Here is a 27149-nt window from a genome sequence, read left to right as displayed (position 1 = left end):
ATAACTTTGGAAATGAAGCTTTCAGTGGAGTAATAAATATCAATAGTAAATAGGAAACAATGATTTCAAATTTCATGTTGAAACTTTAGCAGTATGTACCCCGAACTTAAGACAAAAGGATAGAGGAATAAAACTTACCACAAAAAGTTTAAAGCAGTAAGAAATTGGAGCAGAGTAGAAATATCAGAAGCATGATACTGATTATTATCATAATTTCTTATTAGTCAGGATTTGCACAAAGATGTTGAAGAAGCTGGTGCACTGCAGAAAAATCATGCTTCTGTGACATCCGTGAAGTCCATAGAGGTTGCAGAGGCTGCAGAAGCTTCTGGCCTGCCTACTGCAGATGAGTCATTAAGCACCCGGAGCTGTGAAACACCAGCAGAACAGACTCAGAGCAGTGATCCAGAGAGTTCACTAGAAGTAAATGATGCTGAAGCAGCAGGAGAGAAAGAAAATCTTAGTGATGATAAAACTTCAGAGGAAGAGACCAGTGAAAATGTGCCTAAAGTACAAGACAACACAGAGCCACCAAAGAAAAATACAATTACTTACTCACAGATTATTAAAGAAGGCAGAAGATTTAATATTGATTTAGTATCAAAAGTAAGTACTAATTTTATACATCTTAACCTAGAACAACAATAATTTCAAATGATTGAAAATAGCATCTGGATCTCTCAGTGTACTTTTGTTCATTTTAGTTTCTGAATTGTGTTTGCTTTACGTGAAGATAGTAAACAGAATTTTATAATTCAGTTACAAAATAATTGTTTTAAGTATAGGTTAAAATTACACTAAAATGTTAGTATTAATGTAGTTACTGCACTTTTAAATTATACTAAATATTTTTGTCTGTGAAGAATGCTAATGTATTAGGGCAGGTAGTTCATCTTAATATTCTAATTCATGGTCACTATCAACTCCATCAGAAGAAAAATTCTATTGAATTCGTGTTCAAATCTCATGTTCTTTGCAATAAATTTTATTTAAATGTCCTTAGCCCTTATAAAAATTAACTTTAGTACAAGTATTCCAAATGAACAAATGCATTTTTTAAAATCACACGGTCAGGTTTGAGGACATTGGAGCATACCTTTCTAGTAGTGGCAAAGGATGTGAAGAATTCTTTTGTCTTTGCTGGTGTTTCCATAATTAACTCTAACATTAGCTCATTATATTTCTGATGAGGTTGCTAGATCATGGGAGACTTCAATACTGCATGGGGTTCATAAGAAGCAAGGTTATTTTTGTTCAAAATAATAATAAAATACCCCATCAGACTTGCCATAAAGGGTGTGATAAGAGAAAAGGGAGGGGACAATTCATGCACCTTATATTTTGCTAATGAAATCCAGTATGCCCATTCCCCTGTTCACTTTGAACTTTAGTGTGTGGAAATATAAATATTTCCCTACATAAAATATTGTACTATTCAGAATAGTAGAGAAAAATCAACATAAAAGTTTTTTTTTCGACTTAAAAACGATTCTAAGTAAGCTTATATACCTCAGTTATGGAGCCAGAGTGCCAAATAGACAAAACAAATTGTTTAAAAGTGCTTCTGATTATTTTAGTGTGATTGCAGCTTTGTTTCATCTCATCAATGCGAAATTGACATGGTAGATCACTTAGGGGACATTGAAAAACAACTTATGATTAAATACGGTACATATATTATTTCCATGCTTCAGAAACTTATGTCTAAGATAATTTTAGTTGAAATTTGTTTTTTATTCTTCAGTGAAAACTGAAATTCACTTGTTTTAAGCTTTATTTGACTTAATAATTAGAATGAATTTTTGTTCTATATTAATATTTATAAAATTGTGCCTCTTGATGCAGTATTACATCAGAAATAATTATTTTTAAGCAAATGAAATACCACTTTATTCTACTTTATAGTTAAGACTTGCCATTTTAACAATTATGTAAGGTGTATCACTTACAGTGTGTTAAGAATGAGGTAATCAAATAACATGGCATATTTATTTAGTCAGAGTATTTAGATTAATTTCTAAAAATGCCACATTTACTTCAGTTGGTGTAATACGATTAGTTTAGTTGGCTAAACTAATACGATAGTTTACAAAATTGTTCATAATTTATATTGATATACAGATCATCTTTGGTGCTCAAATTAATAACAGATCAAAATTTTATGCTGCCATATTTCTTTGTATAGTGAAACATTTTATTTATTTTTTCCAGTTATTAGTGTATTGAGTTATAAATTGTAAGTACCATGATCATAGGAAATAGCCAAATATATAATATACATACGGTTGAATTTCTAACATGATAGATAATACTGTTTAAAGTTTTATTGTTTTCCTCTCGGGTATTAATTAAAAAGTACACTGAAAGATTAAGCCAGTCCTTCACACAGATATCAATAGTAAAATTGTTCACCTCTTGAAAAGATTATATGTCATATAAACTTAGAGTATGAGAGGCTAAGAATTTGACTCTGTTATGGAAATGTATCACAAAACCATGTGAGGTGATTTTGTTTTTGGTTGGTTTGTCTATATTGGTGGCATGGGGTGGTCCACTGTACTGATCTCTTCTTAAAACCAACTGGCTCTATTTCTGGTTCAAAATCTTTTATCAGCCTTAGATCTTTGGATCCTGAGGTGACAAAGATATTTAAGAAGGAAATACAGTGGACATGTTGATGTACTGTGTGCAGTATAACATTCTTAGCAGACCTGAGAAGAGATTTCATAATTAAATGCATTAACATTTCTGTAATGAAATTCATGAATGTTCATATATCATCTAGACAAGAGTAGAAGAACTATTTAGGAGTTCAGGTTTTACTGCAAGAACAAGTTATGAAGAAACCTTTTATATTATAGATATTTTGGTTTAAATTATAGTAATGAACTGTGAACATTTAATGAATTGTCTTATGCATATATGAACTGTGAGCATTTAATGAATTGTCTTATGCATATATAACTTAAATTCTAACAAGTTTGTGTATGTGTGTTAGTTGCCATTTTCCATTATTTTGTCTTTGATCATATCTTCTCAAACACTTTCTGCTTACAGCTTCTCTATTCTCGGGGATTACTAATTGATCTTCTAATCAAATCAAACGTTAGTCGATATGCAGAGTTTAAAAATATTACAAGGATTCTTGCATTTCGAGATGGAATTGTGGAACAGGTACTGTATCACTTAACTGTGTGAGTCGTTACTATTACTCATTTAGAAGGATAAGAAAGGACAATTACTATTTTCCTAGTAAGGCAGTAAGTTCCAACTTTGCATGGTTGTTTATAAATGTAAATACAAAATTTGCTTCAGTAAATTTCCTGTTTTATTTTTGAACATTTATTCCCCAGGTTGATTTTAATGTTGAGGAAATGCTAATTTCAGGCAGCAATACTATATTTGAATTGTCATTTGTTCCTTATTAGGGGTGACATGTCATTGGCCTTTTAATGGCATGAAGAACAACTTGGCAGAATTAAGTAACAGGGCTCTCAAGTTAATTAGCTCTGTAGTTAACAGAGATGCTATTAGAACTGATGAAAGGTGACATGAAGCAGCCAGGATGGAATGGAAATGATAACCTTATAATGAGGAAAGGAATACAAAGTATATTCTGGAATACTGTGTCATTAGGAAGCATTTTAAAATCGTCTTCACTTGCAAATATTTTCAGGTTCCCTGTTCTAGAGCAGATGTCTTCAATAGCAAACGACTTACTATGGTAGAAAAACGAATGCTTATGAAATTTCTAACATTTTGTATGGAATATGAAGAGCATCCTGATGCATACAAAGGTATTGCTTTCCATTAATTTGTTTTGTTAATTATTTGTTATTTTAATTTTAATATGTTTCCTCAATTTGGTAAACAACTAATTATTCTAAAATGCATTCTAACTTCTACTGTATCCAGTAAGTTAGCCATAGCGCATTGGTACTATTTAAATTCATTCAAATTAAATACTTCATTCTCTCAGTTATGCTAGCCATATTTCAAGTGCTTCGTACCCATTATGCGTCAAGTGGCTATATATATATGCAGAGATTTTCAACATTGCCAGAATGTCATGCTAGGCCCTCATTTTTATTCTTTTTAAATTAAATACCCTGGATAATTGATTATTTAATCTATGTGTGTATGGCACTAGGAACTGAATGTAGGACGTGGCTCATGAGATATAGTGTATTAATTGATTGTTGATATATGCCATTCTTTTTGTTATTTTGTCTTTACTTTATCATTAATAATAATAATAAATTTGTGTAGATGTCACTTTTCAGGACTGCTTTTACTTGAAATATTGAGCTCTTCATTTTTTTGACATAAATGCTATGTGATGTATACTAGAAACCTCTAGATTTAGAGAAGCTGTGGTTTCCAATGTTAGCTTTAAGCCTACTATTGTAATCTTACGGACAGTTATTTTAGTCTGTTGAAAATTGATTTCATTGTTTTAATGTCGGCTGCTTTTCAAGTACATTGGGGTGGACATTGGGGTGGAAAATTGTGCAAAATTAAATTATTGTGTTCATAATTCATTTATAAAATTACAATGAGAATTGCATCATGGTTTGTTTTGATGGAATTCTGAAAACCTCTTTCTTGCTAGTAACGCCTGAAGAAATACCAGGTTGTTCTTTCCAGTGCCTAAACTTAGAGCCTCTTAATCAGTTAACGTCTATCATTTTTATTGACTTGGATTATTTACCTAAACTAATGTCTGTTGTCACAGGATTGTTTCCTCCCACAAGTAGTACATTTACCTGTTTTCTCTTAGGTAATGGAAGGACTAGTTTTGTAGGTGTTCCTTATTATTTGAAGTGTGATTATTAGCATGTTGGGTTCCAGCAGCCTCACAGAAATTAGTTTCACTATTTTTTAGTAAAAGTTTTTTATTCTAGGTTTGAATGCAAAATATATATTTAACAAAAAGAAAATGCAAAATGTAACAAAAGTGACATTTTTATTAATGTATTTTATCAGTTCATTACATTTTATCTTGCTTAATATTTTCAGATTTGTGTTAACATTGTTATATAGTTGAAATGCTGATGAATTGAGGTTATTGCCAGCCACCATAATTCATTGAATTATTTAATGTCTTCCTGGATTTTCACATCAATAAAATAGTAAAGATTTGTCATTTAAAACTTAAAAACTATGCCATCAATTTATTTAGGATAATGAGGTTGTTTCCATATTTTGTTCTTAAGACCCATAGTTCATGTCCAAACTGTAGTAATAAGGGCCACTGGTGTCCTGTTTGAAGTCTTTAACAGACTTGACTATTAATGTGGGATATTTTTAAGTAGAAATTAAATTTGATTTTAATTGATAAATTTTCATCTTTCTTTTCATAGCATATGAGGAAACTCCGTTTTCTGAATATTTAAAAACGCAAAAATTAACCCCCAACCTACAATATTTTGTCCTGCATTCAATTGCAATGACCTCAGAGCCAACAAGCTGTACTGTAGATGGCCTCAAAGCTACCAAAAACTTTCTTCACTGTCTTGGGCGGTATGGCAACACTCCATTTCTGTTTCCTTTATATGGCCAAGGTGAACTCCCACAGTGTTTCTGCAGGTAAGTTACAATTTATGTCTTCTAAAAGAGTTGTATGACTAACATGAAAATTAAACAAAGGTGAGCTTGGTGGTGCATCCCTGTGTTCCTAGCATGTGAGATGTGAAAGCAGGAGGGTTAGGAGTTCAAGGCCACTCTTGGCTACATAGCATGTTGAGGCCAGGCTTCTTTCTAGAAGCTCCTATCTTAAAATCAATTCAATGAAGAATTAGTATATACAAACATGGTTCATTCTGTTTTTTATAGGCAATTTAATGTTTGTTGGTTCCATCTAAATGATATATTCAGTTTGGCCTGTTTTTGGACCTGATAAAGTATTATAAATCCCTATTGTCACCCAACATTATGTTTCAACAATGATGTTGTATATATGCATTTTTATCTAAGAGATTTATATTTATACTTATTTATATATTCAATTATATTTTATATAATTTTCATTGTTAGATAAGTCTATTGTAAATGTACCATAAACTCTTTTTTCCATTTTTCTGTTGATATTTTCTATTAACATCCTTGTGTATGTGTCTTAGTTAGGGTTTCTGTTGCTATGATGAAACACCGTGACCAAAGCAACTTGGGGAGGAAAGGGTTTATTTGACTTACACTTCCATATCGCTATTCTTCATCAAAGGAAGTCAGGACAGAACCCAAACAGGGCAGGAATCTGGAGGCAGGAGCTGCCTCAGGCCTTGGAGGGGTGCTGCTTACTGGCTTGCTTCCATTGGCTTACTCGGCCTGCTTTCTTATAGAACCCAGGATTACCAGCCCAGAGATGGTACTACCCATAATGGACTGGCCCTCCCCCATTGATCACTAACTAAGAAAAGGTTTACAGTTGGATCTTATGGCAGCATTTTCTCAATTGAGGCTCCTTCCTTTCAGATAAACTCTGTAGTTTGTGTGTCAAGTTGATGTAAGACTAGCCAGCACAACATATCTTATGATATATGTGTTCAAGACTTTCTTTTGGAGCAGCTAGAAAGATGGGCCAGTAGATAAAGCTTGCTTGCTATGCAAGCATGAGGATCTGAGTTCATATCCTTGGAACCCACAAAAAAAGCCAGAAGTAGTCACCTGTGTGCCCGTAACTCCAGGGTTCTGTGTGGAAGGAGTCTGAGACTAGAGGATCTCTGTGACTTGCTGCCACAAACCTAGCTCCAGGTTTACTGAGAAGCCCTGTCTTAATTTTTCTATTGCTGTGATGAAACAGCATGACTAAGCTAACTTATGGAAGGAAGGGTTTATTGGTGTACATTTCCAGAAGGATAGCAGTCCCATCATGGTGGGGAGCCAGAGCAACACAAATGGTGGCAGGAGCAGGAAGCTCACCTCACACCTTCATTTGCAAGCAGGAAGTAGAGTGAACGTAATGTGTGATGAGACTAAACACTCAAAGCCCACTTGTAGTAATATACTGCCCCAGCAAGGCCACACATGCTAAACCTCCCCAAACAACCCCAACAACTATTGAGGGATGTTATCATTCAAATCACTATACCCTGTTCCAAGGGAATAAGGTGAAATGTAATAGAGCAGGACAATGATGGATGCACAGGCACACACATACACTCACGCAACACATAAAATATTTCCTTTAGGAGGCATACCTAAGAATGAAGTTTTTATGAATGCTTTTGTATGAGTGCTTTTTCTGCATGAATATATGTGCATCACATGTGTGCCTGGTGTCCATGGAGGCCATAAGAGAGTGTAGGAGTTCCTAGAACTGAAGTTATAGATGGTTGTGTGCTGACATGTGGTAGCTGAGACACAAACATGGGTCCTCTGCAAGAGTAGCCAGGGCTCTTAACCAGTGAGTCATCTCCAGACAAGAATGGATTCTTTTTTTAGCCATAGCATGTGTGTTTTACATTTTACTATTGTAATATTGGTATTTCTTTTGATAATTTTATTAGTTACACCCTAGGAACAGTATATAGGAATTTCTATTTGCTTTATGTATTTCCCAGCATTTAAACAATTTTGTTAGTCTTTACTCATTGCCCTGATTTCCTGTGAGGTTGAGCCTCTCATTTATTGGCTATTCATGATCTCTATTTTGAGGACTACTTTTTCATCTTTTGCCCATTTATCTTTTGGGTTGTTGCTCTTTTCTTAATGATTTATAGGATTCTTAAGTGTATTCTGATTATTGATCATAGTTAAAATTTTATGTGTTTTGTCTGTGTTGGTGTTCTACAAGAAGATTGTTAAGATTAGTATAGTTGGATTCAGGAAGCTTTTCATTTCTGTGTAGCTTTTTGATTGGTAGTTAAGAATATGAACTTTGTAGATAGACTGCTTCTGTTTAAATGGGGTGTCTTTGTTTACTACCATTGTAACCTTGGGTAAGTTTTATACCTGTAGTAGATTTCTAACACTTAAGTTGGGTGTTTGAATTGTCTCTGTTAAAGCTTTGTTTATTAATTCGTTACTGTCTCTGTGGTTTGCTTATGGGAGACTTATTTGAGCTCTCTTGTATTCTTCCTTGCCTTTCCCGGTTATTAGGCTGAAACTTGAAAACTTATTTGATGGAATAGTCAGTGGAACTGACCCTTCCTTGAAATCAGATCTATTAACCTCCAAAGTCTAAATCCTGGTAGCCTGTGGTTGACTTGAAACTATACCAATAACATTATTGACTAACACATATTTTGTGAGTATTGCTTGTGACAAAAATTATGTAAGGAAAGATACTTTTTCTTTACGCACTCTTTCTTGGAGAAACAAACTGCTTTTATGATGTTTGATGCCACTCAGAATCTTAAGTGTAACACTTGAGTTTGCTGACTAACATGAGCTAGCTATGAAATGATTGCAGTAACACAGTATGGACCACATTTATCTTTGTGTTGCTTACTTTTCTCTCCACTGTGAATGGTACCATATACTGTTTCTGTGTCAGAGTGTGTAAAGTTGGATTAATATTAATTTTTCATAATGCCATAGATTTTAAAAGTCCACAGTGTACATTTGGTATTATTTGATCATAGTAAATGATAAAATATAGTAGTGTTTCCACATTTTATGTTTTGAAAAGTCAACTATATTAGTCTCTTTGTGTGCAAAACATCTCATTATGTAGCTCAGGTTAGCCTCAAACTCACCATTCGCCTACTTCAGCTTCTGAAGAACTCAGATTATATAGGCATGTCCCACCAAACTCAGTTTATCTTTTTAGCTAGTAAGAACTTTTAAATTATGAAAATACATATGAGTTGTTTTATTTCTTATTAGTTTTTATGTATTTTGTTAGAAATTTTAAGTTTTTATTTCTACTAAGATCCCTTCATTAAATTAAGTTATTATGAGATATTTCAGAACAACTAACTTGGACAGTTTTGCTCACAGTATTCAATTTAATTGTGTTATGAAGGTAGAAATATTTTGGGGATATTGATGCTTTAAGCTTTGTCACAGGATAATCATCAGGTTTTATAATTTCTCTGTCTACTCAAAAACATTTATATATTTGTAAGGTACAGAATTCTCTGAGGATTGTTTTCAGAGTTCAGTAAATCAAACTTAAGTTGTAATTTTCAAACTTTATTTTTATTGAATTTCATTCTTATTGGTCTACCAATATTATAGATGTGTTTTGAAAAATCTCCATTATGATACTGGATTTGTCAATTTTTCCCTGTAATTTTATCAAAGCTTACTTTATGCTTATTGTGACATTAAATAAAAACATAGAAATTTGTCAACATTTCCTAATAACTTTAATGTTTTAATTATCTGCTGATTTTTGTTATCCTTATTTTTTTTCTTCAAAAATCTGCTTTGCCTGGTAGTTGAACACCTATTCCAAGTTTTGAGCACTTACTTACTTGCTTCATCTTTGGAGTCTGTGTTTGGGACTCTATTAGCATAGTCATACTTGTGTTTAGTCCTTTTGCTGAGCTGGGATGAGTCCTGTCTGCTGCAGTCTTCTCCTTTCTCTCCTTTACAACTTGTCCTCCGAGACCTTTTGTATCTGAAAATAGCTATAGCTGTTGGCTTTCTTTTAATTTTTGGTTGAGTGGAATTCAAAGACGTAAATGAATCTAGGTTGACAATTCTTTTCACTATTTTTAATGTTTATTCTGTTATTTATATCTCATTTTTGCTCATGAAAAGTATGAAATCAGTCTAATTTGTAGTTTCTTTGTAAGTTGTATCTCTTTTCTTTGAAGTGTTTTTTTTAAGATAGTGTTTTTGATGTCCTACATTACTGCACTGTCTTTCTTATAAAATATTTGTTGGTTTTTTTTCATGTTATGAGTATCTGTGTATGTTTGAATGTATGTATAGCCTCCACATGTGTGCAGGCTCTCTCAGAGCCTAGAATTTTACATTCTCATTCTATTTAATACATACTTTCATATGGTCAATTAGTGTCATGTGTTAATCCTGCTGATTCAAATTAGTGTTTTATTTCCTCTTGCACTGCTTTCCCTTTGATCTGATCTCTCAGAACTTGAGGTACTTTATATTTCTGCAGTTATTTGCTTTTGTCAACAAGGCACTACAAATTTGAGGAGTTACTAGTTCTTTTCCAGGACCTTCACTTGGTTATGGAACCCCGTATAGCTCTACCATGGTGAAACTGGCATAAAGCTTTTGAACACATAATTTTTTGTTGAAGTGTTTATTGCTCAAAGCTGTAATTTCAGCCCTACTTTTGTAGTGTGTTCTCCCGGGTGTTTCAGGGGATGAGGTATTTATCATTGGTGGTTGCTTTCCTTCAGTATCAGGAGTGCAGGAAGAATTGTTTCATGTAAAATAGAATTTTTTTTTTGGTGTGAACAGATGGTTCTGTTATAGTGTGCATCACCAAGTATCAGTGGAAGCATGTATTATCACATTTATATTTCCTAAATATTTGATTATAAGAATGGAAGTGACTAATTTCTGAATATTATAGGTCTCTTTCTTTCTCCTAAATAGGAGACAAGGTAGATATGATGGAGGAGTATTGGATTCTTAGAACCATAGCTCGTCCTATAAATTGAAATTAAGTAGGGACCTGTGATCCTCCTGCATCTGACTCTGCATCATATCCTACTGGCGTATACCACCCAGTAGGTATATATGTATGTGTGTGTATGTATATATACATATGTATGTATATACATGTACATACATGCATACAATAACAGTGAAAAATGAGGCCATGAATTTGATGGAGAGTGGGGAGGGGTATATGGGAGGGTTTGGAGGAAGGAAAGGGAAGGGAGAAATATTATTATAGTATCAAAAATAAATAAAAATGATTAAAAAAGAAATTAAGTAGGAAGTTTTATACTTTTCTTAGTCACTCTTTCCATGTATAACTGCTGTTTCTTATGGAGTTTTTGTTTACATTTTTCAGAAACTACGGTGTAATTTTTTTCTATTGCCACACTCATTCCTACCAAACTGGGTAAAGAACAGGGATGAAAGTAAAAGTTCCTTGTGAAGTGATCTGCAGTACACTGACTTATTTATTAATACTTTATACAGATGAAAGGAAGCAACCTAGCATCATGTTACACAATTCCAATCCTGGATCACCATGAGTTTGAGGCCAGCTTGGACTATATAGTGAGATCTTATCTAAAACTAATCATAAAAAGCAGTAGTCTTTTTCTGAAAAATTGAAATCCTTAATATGCCCAAGTCTGAAATTTGTGAGTGCTGACATGATGCCACAAGTGGAGAATTCCACATGTTACCTGCTACTTCATTGTCTAAACGCCCATACAGCAAACATGTTTAAACTTACCCTCATCCTTTGTTTATTAGGTATATATTAAACACAGATAAGTTGGTGTTTAAATTTGAATCTCATCACTAAGCTACCTTGTCACCTTTGGTATATTGCATATATTCCAAAATATGAAAATACTTCAGAATGAGACGTTCATGTATTATATCCAAACAAACAAGAGCATTTCCTCCTTAGTTGGTAGTTAATCTTTTTGTTTGTTTGTTTGTTGTTTTGGATTTTTTTACTTTTTGTTTATTCTTCTCTCATACAATACATCCCTACAGCAGCCTCCTTTCCCTCCACCTCCCCTCTCCCCCAGATCCACTGCTCCTCTGTTTCCCTTCAGAAAAGAGCAGTCCTCCCAGGGATATCAACCAAACATGACATAACAAGATACAGTAACATTAGGCATATCTCCTCATATCAAGGCTAGACAAGGCAACCCAGGAGGAGGGAAAGGGTCCCAAGTGCAGGCAAAAGAATCAGAGACAACCCCACTCCCACTATTAGGCGTCCCACAAAATCCTGAAGTTAAACAACCCTAGCATGTGCGCAGAGGAACTAGCACAGACCTCCTGATTGCTGCTTCAGTCTCTATGAGCCCATCTTAGTTAATTCTGTGGGCCTTGTTCTCCATGTGTCCTTGACCCTCTGGCTCCTACAATCCTTCCTCCCCCTCTTCCGTGAAGTTTCCCAAGCTCCACCTAATGTTTGGCTGTGGGTGTCTGCATCTACTTACATCAGCTACTGGAGGAGGCCTCTCTGATGACACTTGCACTAGGCACAGATCTATGATGGTCATTAGGAATCATTTCATTGACATTTTTAAGGCTAAAATGCTATCAAAACTTTCTATTTATTCTTTTACTGAACTTGCATCAGTATTGTGCCTATGGTTCAAATTTGATGTTGTTATAAAAATTGTACTTGATCTTCTCCAATTTGAACTATTCTTTCAAGGAATGGTACAATGAAGTGTATGAATACTAGAAACAACAAACAAACCTTTCCCTGTAATATTTGAAATATTATGTTAAACTTTTAACTAGTTCTTTGGTAATTAACACAACTCTGAGTTCTTGGTGTATTTTAAATGTATAGCACTGAATTGTAGTAAAAATGTATTTACTTGGCTTAGGGATTCTATTTTTTAAGTTTTTAATGGATTTACTGCATAATGCACTATAATTTCATGTAAATATTGATCTGTTTATACCCTAAACTACTAACACTACCACTATCTATACATCATAGTCTATGCTTTTTATCACCAGGTTATCAGAATAAGGTGTCACCTGTTCTGTGATTTCTAACCACCATTCTGTATTCTGTTTTAATATAAGCCTCTTAAGCATTTCTCACAGCCAGTTACAGCGTGTTCTCATCAAGGCTACTGTTATAAATGGTGTGCATGCATATTTATGTGAAGGATTCAAAGACATTTGTAAGTCATATCCTTGCATCCTAAATGAATTCTGTGTAAGCAGTATAACATTTTAAGTACTAGAGATAACTTCCATGAATAAATGCCTTTTGAGGCTTTTATCATTTTAAATAGGTTGATTTTTTAGCAAAGAAAATGAAGCTTATTTATTTTGCTACCTAGTATACATTAATATGTCAGAGCATATAATTGGGACCATATTGGATGGAAAGTCATTGAAACCTATGTATTTTTCTAGTCTAGCAAGTCTTAAAATTTTCTTTACCATGTTTCAGTTGGTTAATATTTTTTTCTGGCACACTGGACAAAATATGTGTGCAGTATATCAATTTTTTAAACATAGCTTATTTTCCAAACAGAAGTTCTTTTTCTGTCCCTAAATTTAGGAATTTATTAATGCCATCTGTGTAGTTGGTGACATAATACATTTTAGAACTACTTTCTAGTTCAGAATTAATTTTATATAGTGTTATGTTTTTATAATGTGAGAAATGGAGCAGCACATTGGGAGCAAACAAATTTTAGTCTATTTAATATATTCATTCTTTCATTACGCGCATGTGCGTATATATGTAGGTGTGTACCATACTAGTCCCACAGCGTGTAGGTAGATGACAAAGAACAATTTGCAAGTATTGTTTCCTTCCTTCTAGTTCCAGGGATCAGTCAAATTTGTGTGCGTCTTGTTTGGCAGCAAGTGACTTTACCTGTTGAGCCCTCTCACCAGCATGAGCAAATAGATTTTGCATATTTTATAAGTAGTGTACGACTGCCAGAGAGTTTTGTTTGAGGGGAAAATGGAAATAAGAGAGTATTTAAAGTTTACTTTACTCAGTAATTTAGTCTTTTGTGCTTTAGTGGCCTTTATTTGGTCTCATTTTATCCTTCCAATGTGGAAAACTAAAGATGAACAATGGGAGTGTTTCAATTTTAGCATATGTGTATAAACACATATGTGTGTATGTGCGTGTATGTAACCATACACATTCAACTAAATTACCACCATCAAACTTTTTTTTTACTGAGTGTTCAGACTCAACGTTTCCCTGCATGTTATATGTGAAAAATCAGATAATTGCAATATAATATGTAAGGAAAGTCCCATTATTGCAGGAAATTGTAGACCTCAAGCTTTATCTCTAAATTAATAATTTTTTTTAAATTAATAATTTTTAAAAGAGAGCATGAGTGAGACCCAAATGTACAAAATATGTGAATGGATGTATGCTTCTTTAACAATATTATTCAAAGTTATTGGAGCAACAGCATGGAAAGAAAAGAGAATCTTTCACTGAATAAATTCAGTTAGTGATTTCAGATCTCTGCTACAAATGGGGCATGCAGATGCTGCTTTGATTTGGTGGTAACCATTGGTTTGGGGTTTTATTATAGACTGAGATAGTTGGTATTGCTATGTCATTTTGCTTTTGAAAGCCTTCTTCAGTCTAGAGTTCAACATTAGAAAATCAGTAGATTAATATATTTTGCTTAATGTTTTATGGTTCCTTTTGGACAAATCGTAGTAGAAAATACCTTTCAGGCCAAAAGAATCTACTTACTTCATTCTTTAATTATGAGGACTTTTTTTTTCTACCAGGAGATTTTTGGAATCATAAGAAGCATTTGTTAATTTGGATAAATTTATCCAAAAATCAGGGGGAAGTCTTAAATGACTAGATATTAAACTTTTGAGAAACTGAACGTGTACATTTTTTTTCAATTGCATAAGAAGTCAGAAAGGGTTTTTGGTATCTACCTCATTGTTTTTGCCAGTGGCAAATAAGCTTTAGGTTTTTTTCCCCTTTAAAGAAATCCCCTTAATCTCTTTTCATACAGAAATCAAACTATAATTCTGGGAATAATAGACTTGGGGAATGTACATAGAAATTGTTTTGACTGGTTGTCTGATTTTACAAATGAGGAGAATTAAAGTAAAATGGTACTGAGGCTAGAATACAGATTTTCTAGTATGCATTCTTTGTGGCTCATGAAGTATACAATAGTTAAAATAACTTTTTCTGAAAAAAGGAGATATGACAAAGCTTCTTAATCTACAGTACATTAATCATTGGAATTTGTATATATGAAATATTATACATGTGGGTTTTTATATAAAAGAGCCATAGTTTCTTCAGATTTTCACAGACAGCTATGATTTAAAAGAATTGAATCATTGCTATGAATTTTCATTATTTAATATTTGTTAAGAGATCATAAAAGCCCGAAGTCCCAAGGAGTGAATTATAAGAATGCTTCGGGGATCTATAAGATATATGATGTGTGTCAGGACACAGTAAACTTGGAATATGTTGCTACTGAAACAGTAATTTTAATGTACTTCTTCCAACTGGATACAAATGGCTACTTATGCCCTAGTCATGTGGGCAAGAAGTATCTATAGTGAAGAAGAGTGACAGACTCATGAAATCAAATGATGGCCTTGCTATTTACTTGGTATGCATATTTGAGCAGATAACTAGTATCTTGCTATTTCTCTTCTTTGTGAGGATAATAATGGCGTCTATCTTACAAGTTGTATTACAATTGTTAATTTCGAGAAAGGTCTTACGATACTGTATACTCATGTATTATAGGAATGTTATCTGCTGTTACTATTGTTGTTATTATGATTATTAATGGTCACTGCTGCTTGATGCTTTTATAGAATGACACAGAGTGAATATGAGGCAGAGTTAGAAAGTCAGATTTAGCCATATAAATTAGTGAAGATTTTTCCACAAAAGGTTAAGTGTTAGTAGTTTGGGTTTTGTAGGCTGTATGGTCTCCTTCAAAAACTATACTAGAAAATGGTACAGGCATGCCTCAGTCCACATTATACCTAGTATATACCAACCATTAACTAAATATTATCAAGTGAAAGCTAGGCTAATTGTATATATAACCATGGAAACTGTATGTGAATAAAATATTACAGTAGTGTTCCTCATGTATTCAGAAATTAACACACAAATTACTAACCTCATCTCCAGGATTTCAGATTTGTAGAACTGGAGTTGGTCATGATAGTTTGCATTTCTATCCAATTCCCAGGTGTTGCTGTTATTGCTGACCCTGGAAACACTGCCATCAGTGGAACTGCTGTCTGATTTCCATCATAATTAACAAAAAAGATTAGATTAAGCTAAATAAAAATGAGCCCAAAATGTGAAGAAACATTTGCTATAGATTTGGCTTCTTGTCTGTCCATTTAATTCAATAATTGTTTTTTAGAGCATTCTATATGTAGTGAAAAATAATATAGCATAGACCTTTATATCAATACAAGAAGTATATAATTGAAAAAACATACTCATGAGCCAATTAGAGACTAAGTACTCTTAATCAGGTTCTAAAATGTACAATGTAAATGTGAAAGTCATTGATTTGCAGGAAGTTAAGATCTGCCATGCACTTAATGTAGACTGGCTGCATCTTGATGAAGTTGTAAGTATTCAGACGGTTGCTAACTATCCATTTTAAGAAAAGAAACCAAAATATTAGACTGCTCTGAGATAAGAGCCATTTTTTGTCTGAACCTGCTTGCAATTTACTGTGGTGTATTCAAGTCAGCTACATAGTTTTAACATATCTTATAGAACAGTTTTTCAGTTTCACACTTAAAGATATTGATGTCAGTATGATTCATTTCTGTTTGGAGGGCTGTCCCTTGTATTGCAGAAGATTTAATAGTAAGTATCCTTGAGTTCTTCCCACTAAATGCCACTACCTTTCCCCACTAACTTGTAGTAGACAAAATCCATTTGAAAAAATCTTGACATTGTTGGATGTTGCACTTAGGCAAATCCATCCAGTTTCGGGTATATTAAATTTTGTGAGTAGCACAATAATACAACAAAGTGATCACTCTGCCTAAGGAATATTTAACACTAGTTAAATATTCAAAGAGTGAGACTAAAAGTTTCTGTCCATTCTTAAAATCTTTTTGTACTGTTTTGATTCTATAATCTGCAACAATGTAGTTTCTTTAAGGAATAGAGCAATCTAACATACCTTAGCATTTTAATCAGTAGAACAATTCAAGTAGGACAATTAGCAAAGTTCTTTTTTACATGTAGGAGATTCTAAATACCTATTAAAACATGAATTATTCAACAATACAAGGTCTTCATATTTAAGGGGAAACCGTGAAGGTACAAAGAAACACACTTCCATAATTTTGTAAAGAAATAGAAGCCCCATTCTCCATCCTTGAATTTGCCACTTCTATTATAAACTATTAAGTTGAATGTATATTTTTTCACCTATTCTATGCTTGTAAAGACAACCATCTGTAAGTGTGTGTGTGTGTGTGTGTGTGTGTGTGTGTGTGTGTGTGTGTGTGTGTGTGTATACAGGCTTTAAATTTTTAAATGATGAAATAACCTAGTATATGAATGTACACACCATAATTTAATCATTGCCCTATGTTGGTACCAATGTTTAAAACATAATATTGTCTTTATTATGTAAGAACCATAATTTCATTTGCAAAAATTTTAGAAAACAAGAGCAAAAACATTATTTATTATTATCAGAATTTGAAGGCTCTGGTTGTAGCTCCACAGTAGTTCTTATACATGATTTGGGGTTCTATTTCCAGCACCACAAAAAAAAAAAAGCAAGAAGGGAAAAAATCAAATCCATTCCTTTTTTGGGTTTTATGACATGGGCTTTTGCTATATAGCCCAGACATGTCTTGAACTCACTCTGTAGCCAAAGCTGACCTCAAACTCATAGTGCTACTTCTGCCTGAGTCTCTCAAGGGCTGGGATTGTAATCATGCACTACAACTCCTGGCTTCTGTAACCCATTATCAATATCACATTGAACATTATGGTGTATTTTCTCCTTTATTTGTTCAGCCTATAAATCTAAAAGAATATATATGATTATACTTCTATTAGCCTTTTGTATTTGACTTTCAGATATATACCACAAACTTAAAGCCATCATTTAAAAAAGCAAAACTCAGTTTAAAATAAAAATAGTGAAAGCCTGGATAGAAGAGTGGGATTTGCCGAATTCCTGAACAATAACTTCAAATCCAGTCTTTCATCATTCACTTAGATTTCAGAAATTTGGGATACTTTGAAATTACATGCCTAATTTTGTCTAAATAATTTGTGTAAGTGCATTTGTTCACCAAAATAAGTTAACAGACTCTCCCAGTACCATAAAAGTCTCTATGATAGCCAGTCTGCACCATGTGCAAATGATAAATACTACTGAGATGCACTCAGTTGAGAATTATTCTTATTAAATTATAAGAGCGATGTGAAATAGATAATTTAAAAACTGTCTGGAAAGTTTCAAGAATTAGTATAGACTCTTGAATTCTGGTAGATAAAATAAACACAGCAATATACCTAATTTTCAGAATCAGTTGTATATTATTTTAAGGACAGTTTTCTTTCTAGTTACTAGTTTGTATTGTCATAGAAGTTATGTAGGGAAGCATGGTTATGTTTTTATCATTGTTTGTGTGTTTCCCCTTGAGGAGAGAATGTTGTGTGGGATAAACAGCAGGGTGGTGAGATAATCCATCATTTTGAAACCTGTTCTGTAGTGATGGATGGATAGATTGGTAAAGTAACTCAATAATCTTCATTCTTTTTCCAGGTTATTCACAGATCAGTGAGCATTGTCGTTAATAAAGCAATGGAATGCTTTGTATTCTTGCCTACATTACTCCTCAGGTTTTGACAGGGAAAGAATTAATATGAATAACTTCTTGCTAATATTTAAATATATGGTGTGAGGGATTCGTTGTAACTCTTAAGAGTTTATTAGAACTTCATTGGCTAACTAGGTAATACAGTAATTGTGATAGAAATAGTATGTAAAGTGTTTTTTTTAATATAAATTAAAGGTTGTCAATCAAAATGAAACAAAGTACAAGTAAAACAACGGCAGCCTCTACATTCAGTTATCTCTGTCATTCATGTTATTTGTAATTAGTTATTGCTGAACGTTTCTTTTAAATTTCCAATACCTTAGTGCTCTTACTTATATTATGGGAAAGGAAATAATATAAACTTATCTCCATCCCTTGGATTTAAAACAAATATAAACAATTAAAAATAATTATGTGTATGGTTGTTTTACCTACATGTATGTCTGCACTGTGTTTGCCTGGTGCCCATGGAATCCATGGAAAGGGCATTGGATCTGCTGGAACTGCAGTTGTAGACAGTTGTGAACTGCCATGTGGGTGTTGGGAATTGAACCCTGTTCCTTTTGAAGGCCAGCCTTCATCCATTAAGTATTCTTAATGACATAAGAGAACATATATTCTGTGTTATCTAAGGTGAATGGAGAATATTATTATATCAAAGTTGCATGACTTTATAGTCCTGAGACTTAAAGTAAATGTTTCGGGGACTACTGAAAAATTAATTTGTATATTGTAGACTTTTTTCTTATATAAACTGGCTCTAGCATCAGAATTCAATAATTTAATAACTCAATAATTTTTTATCTGTTGGTAGCTGTGCTTACTATGTAAAACTAAATCATCTTTGTCGCTCTGTAGTTCCTATTACTGATGCTGTATAGTTTTTTATTGTTAGTTGAATTTTTAAATTTTGCTCATATGTCCTTACATAGTTAGAACTTTGGTCAATACTGTTGTGATACAAAACTTTTCCTGTGTAGACACAACACACATGTCTACTCACCCCAGATAAGGATCTCACAGTAGAACAAAGTACCAACGCCATCTAATTCCAATTTGGTGAACCAATGAGTTTCATTGGGGCTACTTACAGGAGTATGGTTGCAGGGTTATAGGAGCAGAAATTACTCAAAAACAGCTGTATCACAATGCCCAACCCTGGCACGTGTGACAGTTCATAAAAGCTGGAACTTGGAGCACACTGCACAGCCTGCATGCAGCTCAACAGGTTGGGGAGTGTCCTTTCTAAGTTACTCTGGTATAAACCTCTTCCAGGTATCTCAGCAGGTTTCTGCTTCCTTCCAGGCAGTGGTTCTGGTCTCAGAGTTGTTTTTGTAGATTTTCTCATTTGAGCGTCTTCTTGTAGCTTGGCTTCTCTGAGAGAGACTCTCAGCATTTGTTTACTCTGGCAAGGAGAGGCCTATTAAATCTGGTCAGTTTCAGGGGCTTCCTGAAGCTATTTTGAGTTGTTTATCTACTTAAGGAGCTTCTGCTCCAAATGGAATGTTTTCATCTCTGAGGAAACTGTTACACAATGTATACATAGTATGGGCTTAGTAAATTAAATGATTTAAAAATTATAAAACAATAAACACTGCAGTACAGAAACTATTTTCATTTTATTAACTAGATAAATGACACGTGACTTGAGACTGAGATAGTTAATGTAACATTTGACCCATTTTATTTCTTTAAACTGTCCCCCTTTCCACAAATTAGGCAGAAGGTCTACACTAGTCTGGTAATGATGAAATAGAGTAAAAACTTGTTCTGGACTGGGAAGATAGCTCAGGTAGTAGAGTGAGTTCCATGCAGATATCAGGCTCTGGGTTTTATCCCCAGAGCCTGTAGGGTCTGAGGAAATGCTGAAGGAAGACCCCAGATTCAAATAGCATACAAGAACAAAGAGTGTTTATTATACCATCATGCATGTGGGATCGTTCACCTGTACAAAATGGCAACAACCCCAAGAGGGATGTGTAGGCTCCTTTTAAGCACAACTAAGCGAAGTTTTAGGGACACTTAGATCATCTCAGATATGATTGGTTAAACAAGCAGCAGTAACATTAGTATATTTTTAATTGGCTGAGGTTTACTCTTATCATTTTTGGACACATCTGCACAAGCTGAGATGTGACTCAGAAGTGGGCTGCTGGGTTTGTCCTTGAGATACTGTGGGGCTGACTTAGACCCTCTGTGTTTGTTCTCTCCCTCCACCCTGAATGTAAGGGCCTTGGAGAGAAATGGCTCTTTGTTGGAAAAGACACCTGTTTGTCCTTCTTAGAGAACTGGAACCTAATTCAGTTGTGAAAGTGGGAGAGTTTAACCCCTTCAAACCCACATGAAAAAGCTAGTTGTAGGGTTGGAGAGATGGTTTAGTAGTTAAACTACCTGTCAGGAAGACATGAGGACCCAAGTTCAGATCCTCAGTACCTCTATGAAAATCTGAGCATAGTCTCAGGTACCTGTAACCCTAATGCAGAGGGGCAGAGATAGGTGGATCACCAGAGTTCATTGACAGGTCAGTCTAGCCAATGGGAGTCAGTGGGAGACCCTACCTCAAGAGATGAGGAACAACACCCAAGGTTGACCTCTGGCCTCCATGTATACACAAGTGTAAGTGGTCTCACAGATGTACAAAATCCCAAAATACTTTTATCTCACAAAGTTTGTCCGATTTGAATTTTACCAATTTACCATTTGTTCACAACTGTTTAAATATTTTTGCTTTGTACTCTGTATGAAAACAGTTTGCTGAACAAATGAATGACATGAACAAGAAGGCATATCACCTTCTACTATTTTATTTATTTAGGGAATCAGACTAATTTGAACTACTTCTAAGTGACTCCTGTGTCTTGAGTTACGTTCTGTGTGGTGACACGAGACACAATGGAAGTTGTTAATCAGGATTTCATAATGCACACCTACACTGGTCTTCAGTGATTTAATGGAAAGCAGATTTACTCTACTGATGCACATACGTCAGTAAACACCCATACCTGTCAAGCCTTTTGCGCTGCCATTTGCAGGGTAATTTTGTTGTTGCTTTAAACAACAGTATGTCTATTTTAAAGTAAATTTACAGAATTGTAAAATATTCTTTCCTTAACCTACAGTAAATGAGGTCTTATATGCATATACCCATAAACTTAAGGTACATTTAGAGGAAATTAACTCTAAAATAACCTCATTTGTCTATTGGATGATTAACTTTGTTTCTAACCTTATGTTTTAAACTATGTACTTCACAGAGTTAAAAAGATTAAGGAAACAGATATTTGCAAAGCTCTTAGAATAGTGCCTGACATATAAATCGACAACATCCAAGCCACTGCTGCTTCAAATAATCTCCAAGTTAGGTTATGGTGATTATGTGTGAATTGTGAATTTCTGAATTCGGCCTGACATGCCTAATACCATGAGGGCCAACATTCTGACTGCAGTGTTTCTGTCCTTCATGATATTTCGAAATGAACTTTAAAGTCATACTGCAGTAGCCCTCGTGTACTCAAATCAGAGCTGCTATTGTCTCATATCTCCTTATAGTACTTCTTCCTCTCACTAGAATGAAGGCTTTGCTTGCCACCATTTGTGGAGTTGGACTCCATTCTTTCCTGCACTGTGGTAGTGTATGTGTTATGGTGTACTCCTTTTGCTAGTAAATATAGGTGAAAATAAACATTACTTTTAATTGCCAAAAGCAGAAGTAAAGTCATATTTACTGTATTTTTGGACGTAATTGTGATGGTGCTTGAAACCAGAAAACTAAGGCAAGGCCCATATAATACAGATCAATCAGGTGCAGCCAGAAGCTCTTAATCTTCTATTTTTGTAATTTTCTTTAATGATAATATAGTGTCTCTATATAAAGTTTTTGTTTTATAGTAGAAGTCTAATAACACCAAAGCTTAGACTGAAATCTGGTTTTTAGTTTCTCAAATATTTACTAGAGTAGAAAGTACTTTTCTTGGACACATAAATTTGGAACTATTATTTTCTTTGTGGCATCAGTGACTTCACTGAAACCTGTTGATATTCAGAGCCAGTAGAACTAAAGCAAATGCTTATGCTTTTCAGTTGCACCTCTGTCATGCAGATGCTCTTACTCACAAACAAATGTGCTAGTAAAATCAAATCGTCTGACCATTGCGTTTGAAAAAATTGAAATGTTCCTGTTGATGCCAAGATTAAAAGATAATAATCCACCAGTCTCAACAGATTCATTTTGAGCTTCTAAGAAATACCCACTCTGTGAAACTTATCAAAGAATTATAATCTATTGATAAGAACCTAAGTTTGTAAACATGTGGACTTACACAATACCATTTTGGTGTGTAAAAAGAAACCTTATTACCTATCAGAAATTAGGCAAACAAAGACAGCTAAAAGCTGAATGAAAGCTCCTTAAGTAGCTGTGAAGTTATCTTTATGGCACAATTCCTTCTTGATATCGGGTTAAACAATGTGTAGCTCTCAACCCCTCTCTGTCCCAACACACATTTCAATGATTCATTCATTTCCAGACACACACCCAGACAGGTTTTATGAGTTTTATAACAGATAATAGAAGCTGGAGGCTCTGCATAGGTCCCACTATTACTCCACTTTATTTTTTCTTCTCACTGCCTCTTGCAGCACCAAGTTCTTAATCTGCTAGTCAGGTAGAGGTGATAATTTACTATTGATCTTGTTAGATAGAAATTGTCTTCTTTAACAACTGCTATGTGTGTTCCCTTATACTTCAATGAAAAATAAAAACATAATTTTAGATCTTATGAATTAAAACAAAGGTGGGAACTGATGGTTCTACAAATAACTTGCTAAAATCGATGTGAGGGTGATCTCGCTGTGACATCAATCACCAGGATTGATTTTGCTGATTTGGTTGGCTGGTTAGGTGGGTTCACTTTCTGCCTCACCACTGCATTCCCATCTTCCTCAAGCTGCATATTCCGTGGCAGAGGACCACCTTCCTTCCATTAGAGAGGAGGACTAGTCTTCATTCAGGTGTGTAGGAATAGCTGCATTTCCTTCCTAGAACCTCTAAACAGGCTCTAAATAACTTGATAAAAACTTGAGTGTCCCATCAGGGAAAATGTTACAATAGGTAATGAATTTGTATCCATCTATATAGCTCAAAATTGTTCTAGTTTGCTTTCGAGTGCTGCAATAAAACATTTGACTACAAGCAACTTGGGGATGAAGGGATTTATTTGGCTTACATTTCCATGTCACTGCCCATCACTGAAGGGAGTCAGGGCAGGGATTCAAGGTAAGAACCCAGAGTCAGGAATTGAAGCAGAGACCATGGAGGAACACTTATTACTTACTGATGCTCGCTTTCCATGGCTTACTCAGCGTGCTTTGTTATACATCCTAGGACCACCAACCCAGGAGTGGCATCACCCACAGTAGACTGGGCCCTTTCACATCAGTTATTAATCAAGAAAATTCCCCACAGACTTGCATTCAATCTGATGGAAGCATTTTCTTAATTGAGACTCCCTCTTACTAGGTAGCTCTAGTTTATGTCAAGTTGGCAGAAAACTAACTCGCACAGAACTTAGAACCTTAGAAGAAAGGCTGATTGTATTCTCTCCCTCTCCGCTTCCCACAGTCTTTCGCATTCTTCCTGACTCTTCCATGACCACAATCTGAATCTCTAAATCTGTTGAAAATATCTACTCTTGGTCATGAAAATGACCTAGTAGTACGAGTGTGGTTAGTTTGTTGTTTCTTACTACCAATACATTTGCAATAGTCTTAGATGTGTTTTTGTAGTCTATGAATCTCCACCACCACCACCACCAAATCAGTTAGGAGAGCAACTGACTAAATTCAGGCTCCTTGCTTTATCGTTTGCAAGTTTAGACTAAAATTTTTAATTTGCCAAATAAATACTTCAGTGTTTTGGTAGATGTTCACGATAAAGTGATAAAAACAGATTTTTCTTGTGGGGGAGGGAGACTATTGAGAGACATGTGAAATAATTGGAGTGAACATTCTGTGAGAAAAATGCAAGATTTTTTCCATGCAGTGATTATTGAGAAGGACATTTGTAGGGTGACCAAAGGTAGTGGGTATCTAAGTCTACTCTGGAAGGTGGCATTTGAGTGTAGTGCCAGAGTATGATGGAACAACATGAGTTTTTAAGGTTATGAGAGGAACTCTCTAAATGGCCAGAAGCATTAGTTACAGAGCTGGAATGTAGAATCTTTTCATATATACAAAAGAGGAGGTAATCAGTGCTGGACAAAGCAGTTAAACGCAAGTGTAATATGTAGTGAAAGCCCAACTGAGGATGCAGGAAAGTTGTTGCTGCCTCCTTCTTTGTGGTATTATTGCACCTCTATAATTTATTATAATCAAACTTTCAATCTTTTGAAATATTATTTCCTGAGTTTGAGGGCTGCTTTTTACTTCTGTGGGAAAATATGCATCATTTAATTTGCTTTATTGGTTTGATGCGGTTATATGATTCATCAGCTTTGATGATAGGACCTCAAGCTGAAGGGCTGAGGAACTTTAAAAATAATAAAATGAAGCATTAAATCTAGGACACAGAATGTTCTGTGTGTAAAAATAGATTAAATAAGAATAATGTATTAATCTGAGCCCTGACCATTTTCCTCTGATCTCTCTCCAACCTCTCAGGGCCCTGTGCCCATTATTTATCTTATGGCGCATAGAGAGCCTTTTTCTACCTCTAGGAAAGATCTGGTTAAGGCAGTGATCTACTGTTTCTTTTTCATATACAGAGCCCTACATACATAATTTTAGAAGTAAAAACATTGCTTTACATTTTATAATATGTGTTTAGGGACTATTTAAATATCTTTTGTATATCAAAATATTCTCTTTAATTTTTAAAACATTATTTAAGTTGGGTTTTGTAATTTTAGTATTAGTATAAATAAATGTAATACTTCCATTTTTGAAATTAAGATATTAGATGAAGAGACACTTTGTATTGCATTGGATTTGTCCTGTGTATGTTATATCTGCATAGTACAACTGATGAGTAACCCTGAAGCCTATCTCTTTCTTGTTACATTAGTTTTTAATTAAAGAAAACAACTAGTTGGAGGCAGTTACTTTCTGTGAAATGTAATGAAGATTTATTTTGGAAGTGACCTTCACTTTATTAGCTGAAGCAGTAATCAGCAAAATTAATAGAATAATCAAATTATATACAAACTCATAAATCATCTTGAATACTGCTGTCAAAAGTTCAGCTATTAATGGGTCCTATTGTTTTGAAGCTGTATTAAAAGATTACAACTGCTGATTCTTACCTTGATAGAAACTAAAATTGCTCTTTTAAAGGCTATGTATGATGAGGGCTACCAGCCAAATTTTTTCTTGACTCTTAATTGATCTATAATACTATTTGATGTCACCAGGGCAAAGTTGAAGTTTAGTCCAGTGTTGGTATGCAGTTTCAGCAAAATCTGAATCATTGTTGGAACTGTACTCTACTAATTAGAGTTATATTGCCTTAACTGTCTGCTCTTTGGAGTTAATAGCATCAAAGAGTTCGGGTGTACTCCAAATATACACAATTATCTGAATAATATATTGTATGGATATTATTTTGGTTTGTGGATTTTCTTTGAGCTTATAACTGTAGAGGCAGTTTAATAACTGAAACAAGCAATCTCCCAATAGTTTCAGTTTTTCATATTTTTCAGAAACAATTTCCATGTTCTTAACTTACGTTAAAATGGAAGAAGTGAGAAAATCTTGGGGCTGAGCTGTGTATGTTTCATATATGGAAACAGTAGGTGTTGGCCACCCTTGTTATATAGTTGATGATACTGCAAACTTAGCCCTAACAATACTTTTGTGCACAAGCATTACATTCTGTCAGTGTCTGTTAAAACAAAGTGAATTTACTTTTGAGAAAAGTCCAAGGCTTGTGAAATTAGAAAGCAAATTGTCATTTTTAAGTTAATGTGTGATGTGAGTATTGTATATGTTTGAAAATGGCATTTTGTTTTTTAAATAAAAATTTTTACAAAAGAAAGCCATGCCCACAAGTGAGGACATTTTTCTGTATTCTAATGTCATTGGTCAGATCCATATATTCATGCCAGAGAAGCGATCATTGTTTTAATTTCTTTATGCTAATTTGAGAACTATAAAACTTCCATAAAATGTGAAGATTCTTTTGATATTAACAGGTAAATAACTAAAGAAGTCATTTGTGAGCATTCTAAGTAAGATGGATTCATAATGAAGTTCAAACTTTGATTAATCTTATCAATTTATCTTATTAATCTTATGTATCTTATACATAGATTTTTTTAAATCTAAATAAATGATATATCTCTGAAATCACAGACATTCCCAAAAGTCTGTTATTGCTAGAATAGAATGGAAATTGAAAAAAAAAACTCATTGACTTCCATTTTTTTAAAAATGTGGTCATTTCAGAGCATAAAATACATTTTTCTCTTTCCGTATCTTTTATGTTTCTTTGTATCATGTGTGTGTTTGGGGTGGGGTAGGGGCAGAGGTCCACATCTGGTGTCTTGCTGAATCACTGCTCACCTTATTTTTTGAGACAAGTCTATTACCAAACCTGGAGCTTGTGAATTTCATAGCCAGAAAGGTGTCAAGACCTTCCTGTATGCTGCACAGCTCTGAAGGTATAGATGTATGCCACTATGCTTGCCTTTTATGTGGTTGCTGGGAATCTAGAC

The 27149-nt window shown here is 34.2% G+C and overlaps 1 protein-coding gene across 2 annotated transcripts in view; it reads left to right on the top strand.

Moving 5' to 3' along the window:
* The window catches only part of Chm (CHM Rab escort protein), a 161113-nt gene that overhangs the window by 79662 nt on the left and 54302 nt on the right, over window positions 1-27149 (top strand). For both annotated transcript variants that reach the window (XM_052734988.1, XM_052734998.1), the window contains exons 5-8: window positions 225-606; window positions 3058-3174; window positions 3677-3797; window positions 5364-5589. In XM_052734988.1, the coding sequence (XP_052590948.1) occupies window positions 225-606; window positions 3058-3174; window positions 3677-3797; window positions 5364-5589 (846 nt within the window). The remainder of the gene's footprint in view (window positions 1-224; window positions 607-3057; window positions 3175-3676; window positions 3798-5363; window positions 5590-27149) is intronic.

Source organism: Peromyscus californicus, unplaced genomic scaffold, assembly GCF_007827085.1.
Source record: "Peromyscus californicus insignis strain IS unplaced genomic scaffold, ASM782708v3 Scaffold_10__1_contigs__length_136768540, whole genome shotgun sequence".
In the NCBI taxonomy this organism is placed as follows: Eukaryota; Metazoa; Chordata; class Mammalia; order Rodentia; family Cricetidae; genus Peromyscus; species Peromyscus californicus.
Note: the sequence above shows the minus strand (reverse complement) of the source record. Positions and strands in the feature narration are given on the sequence as shown.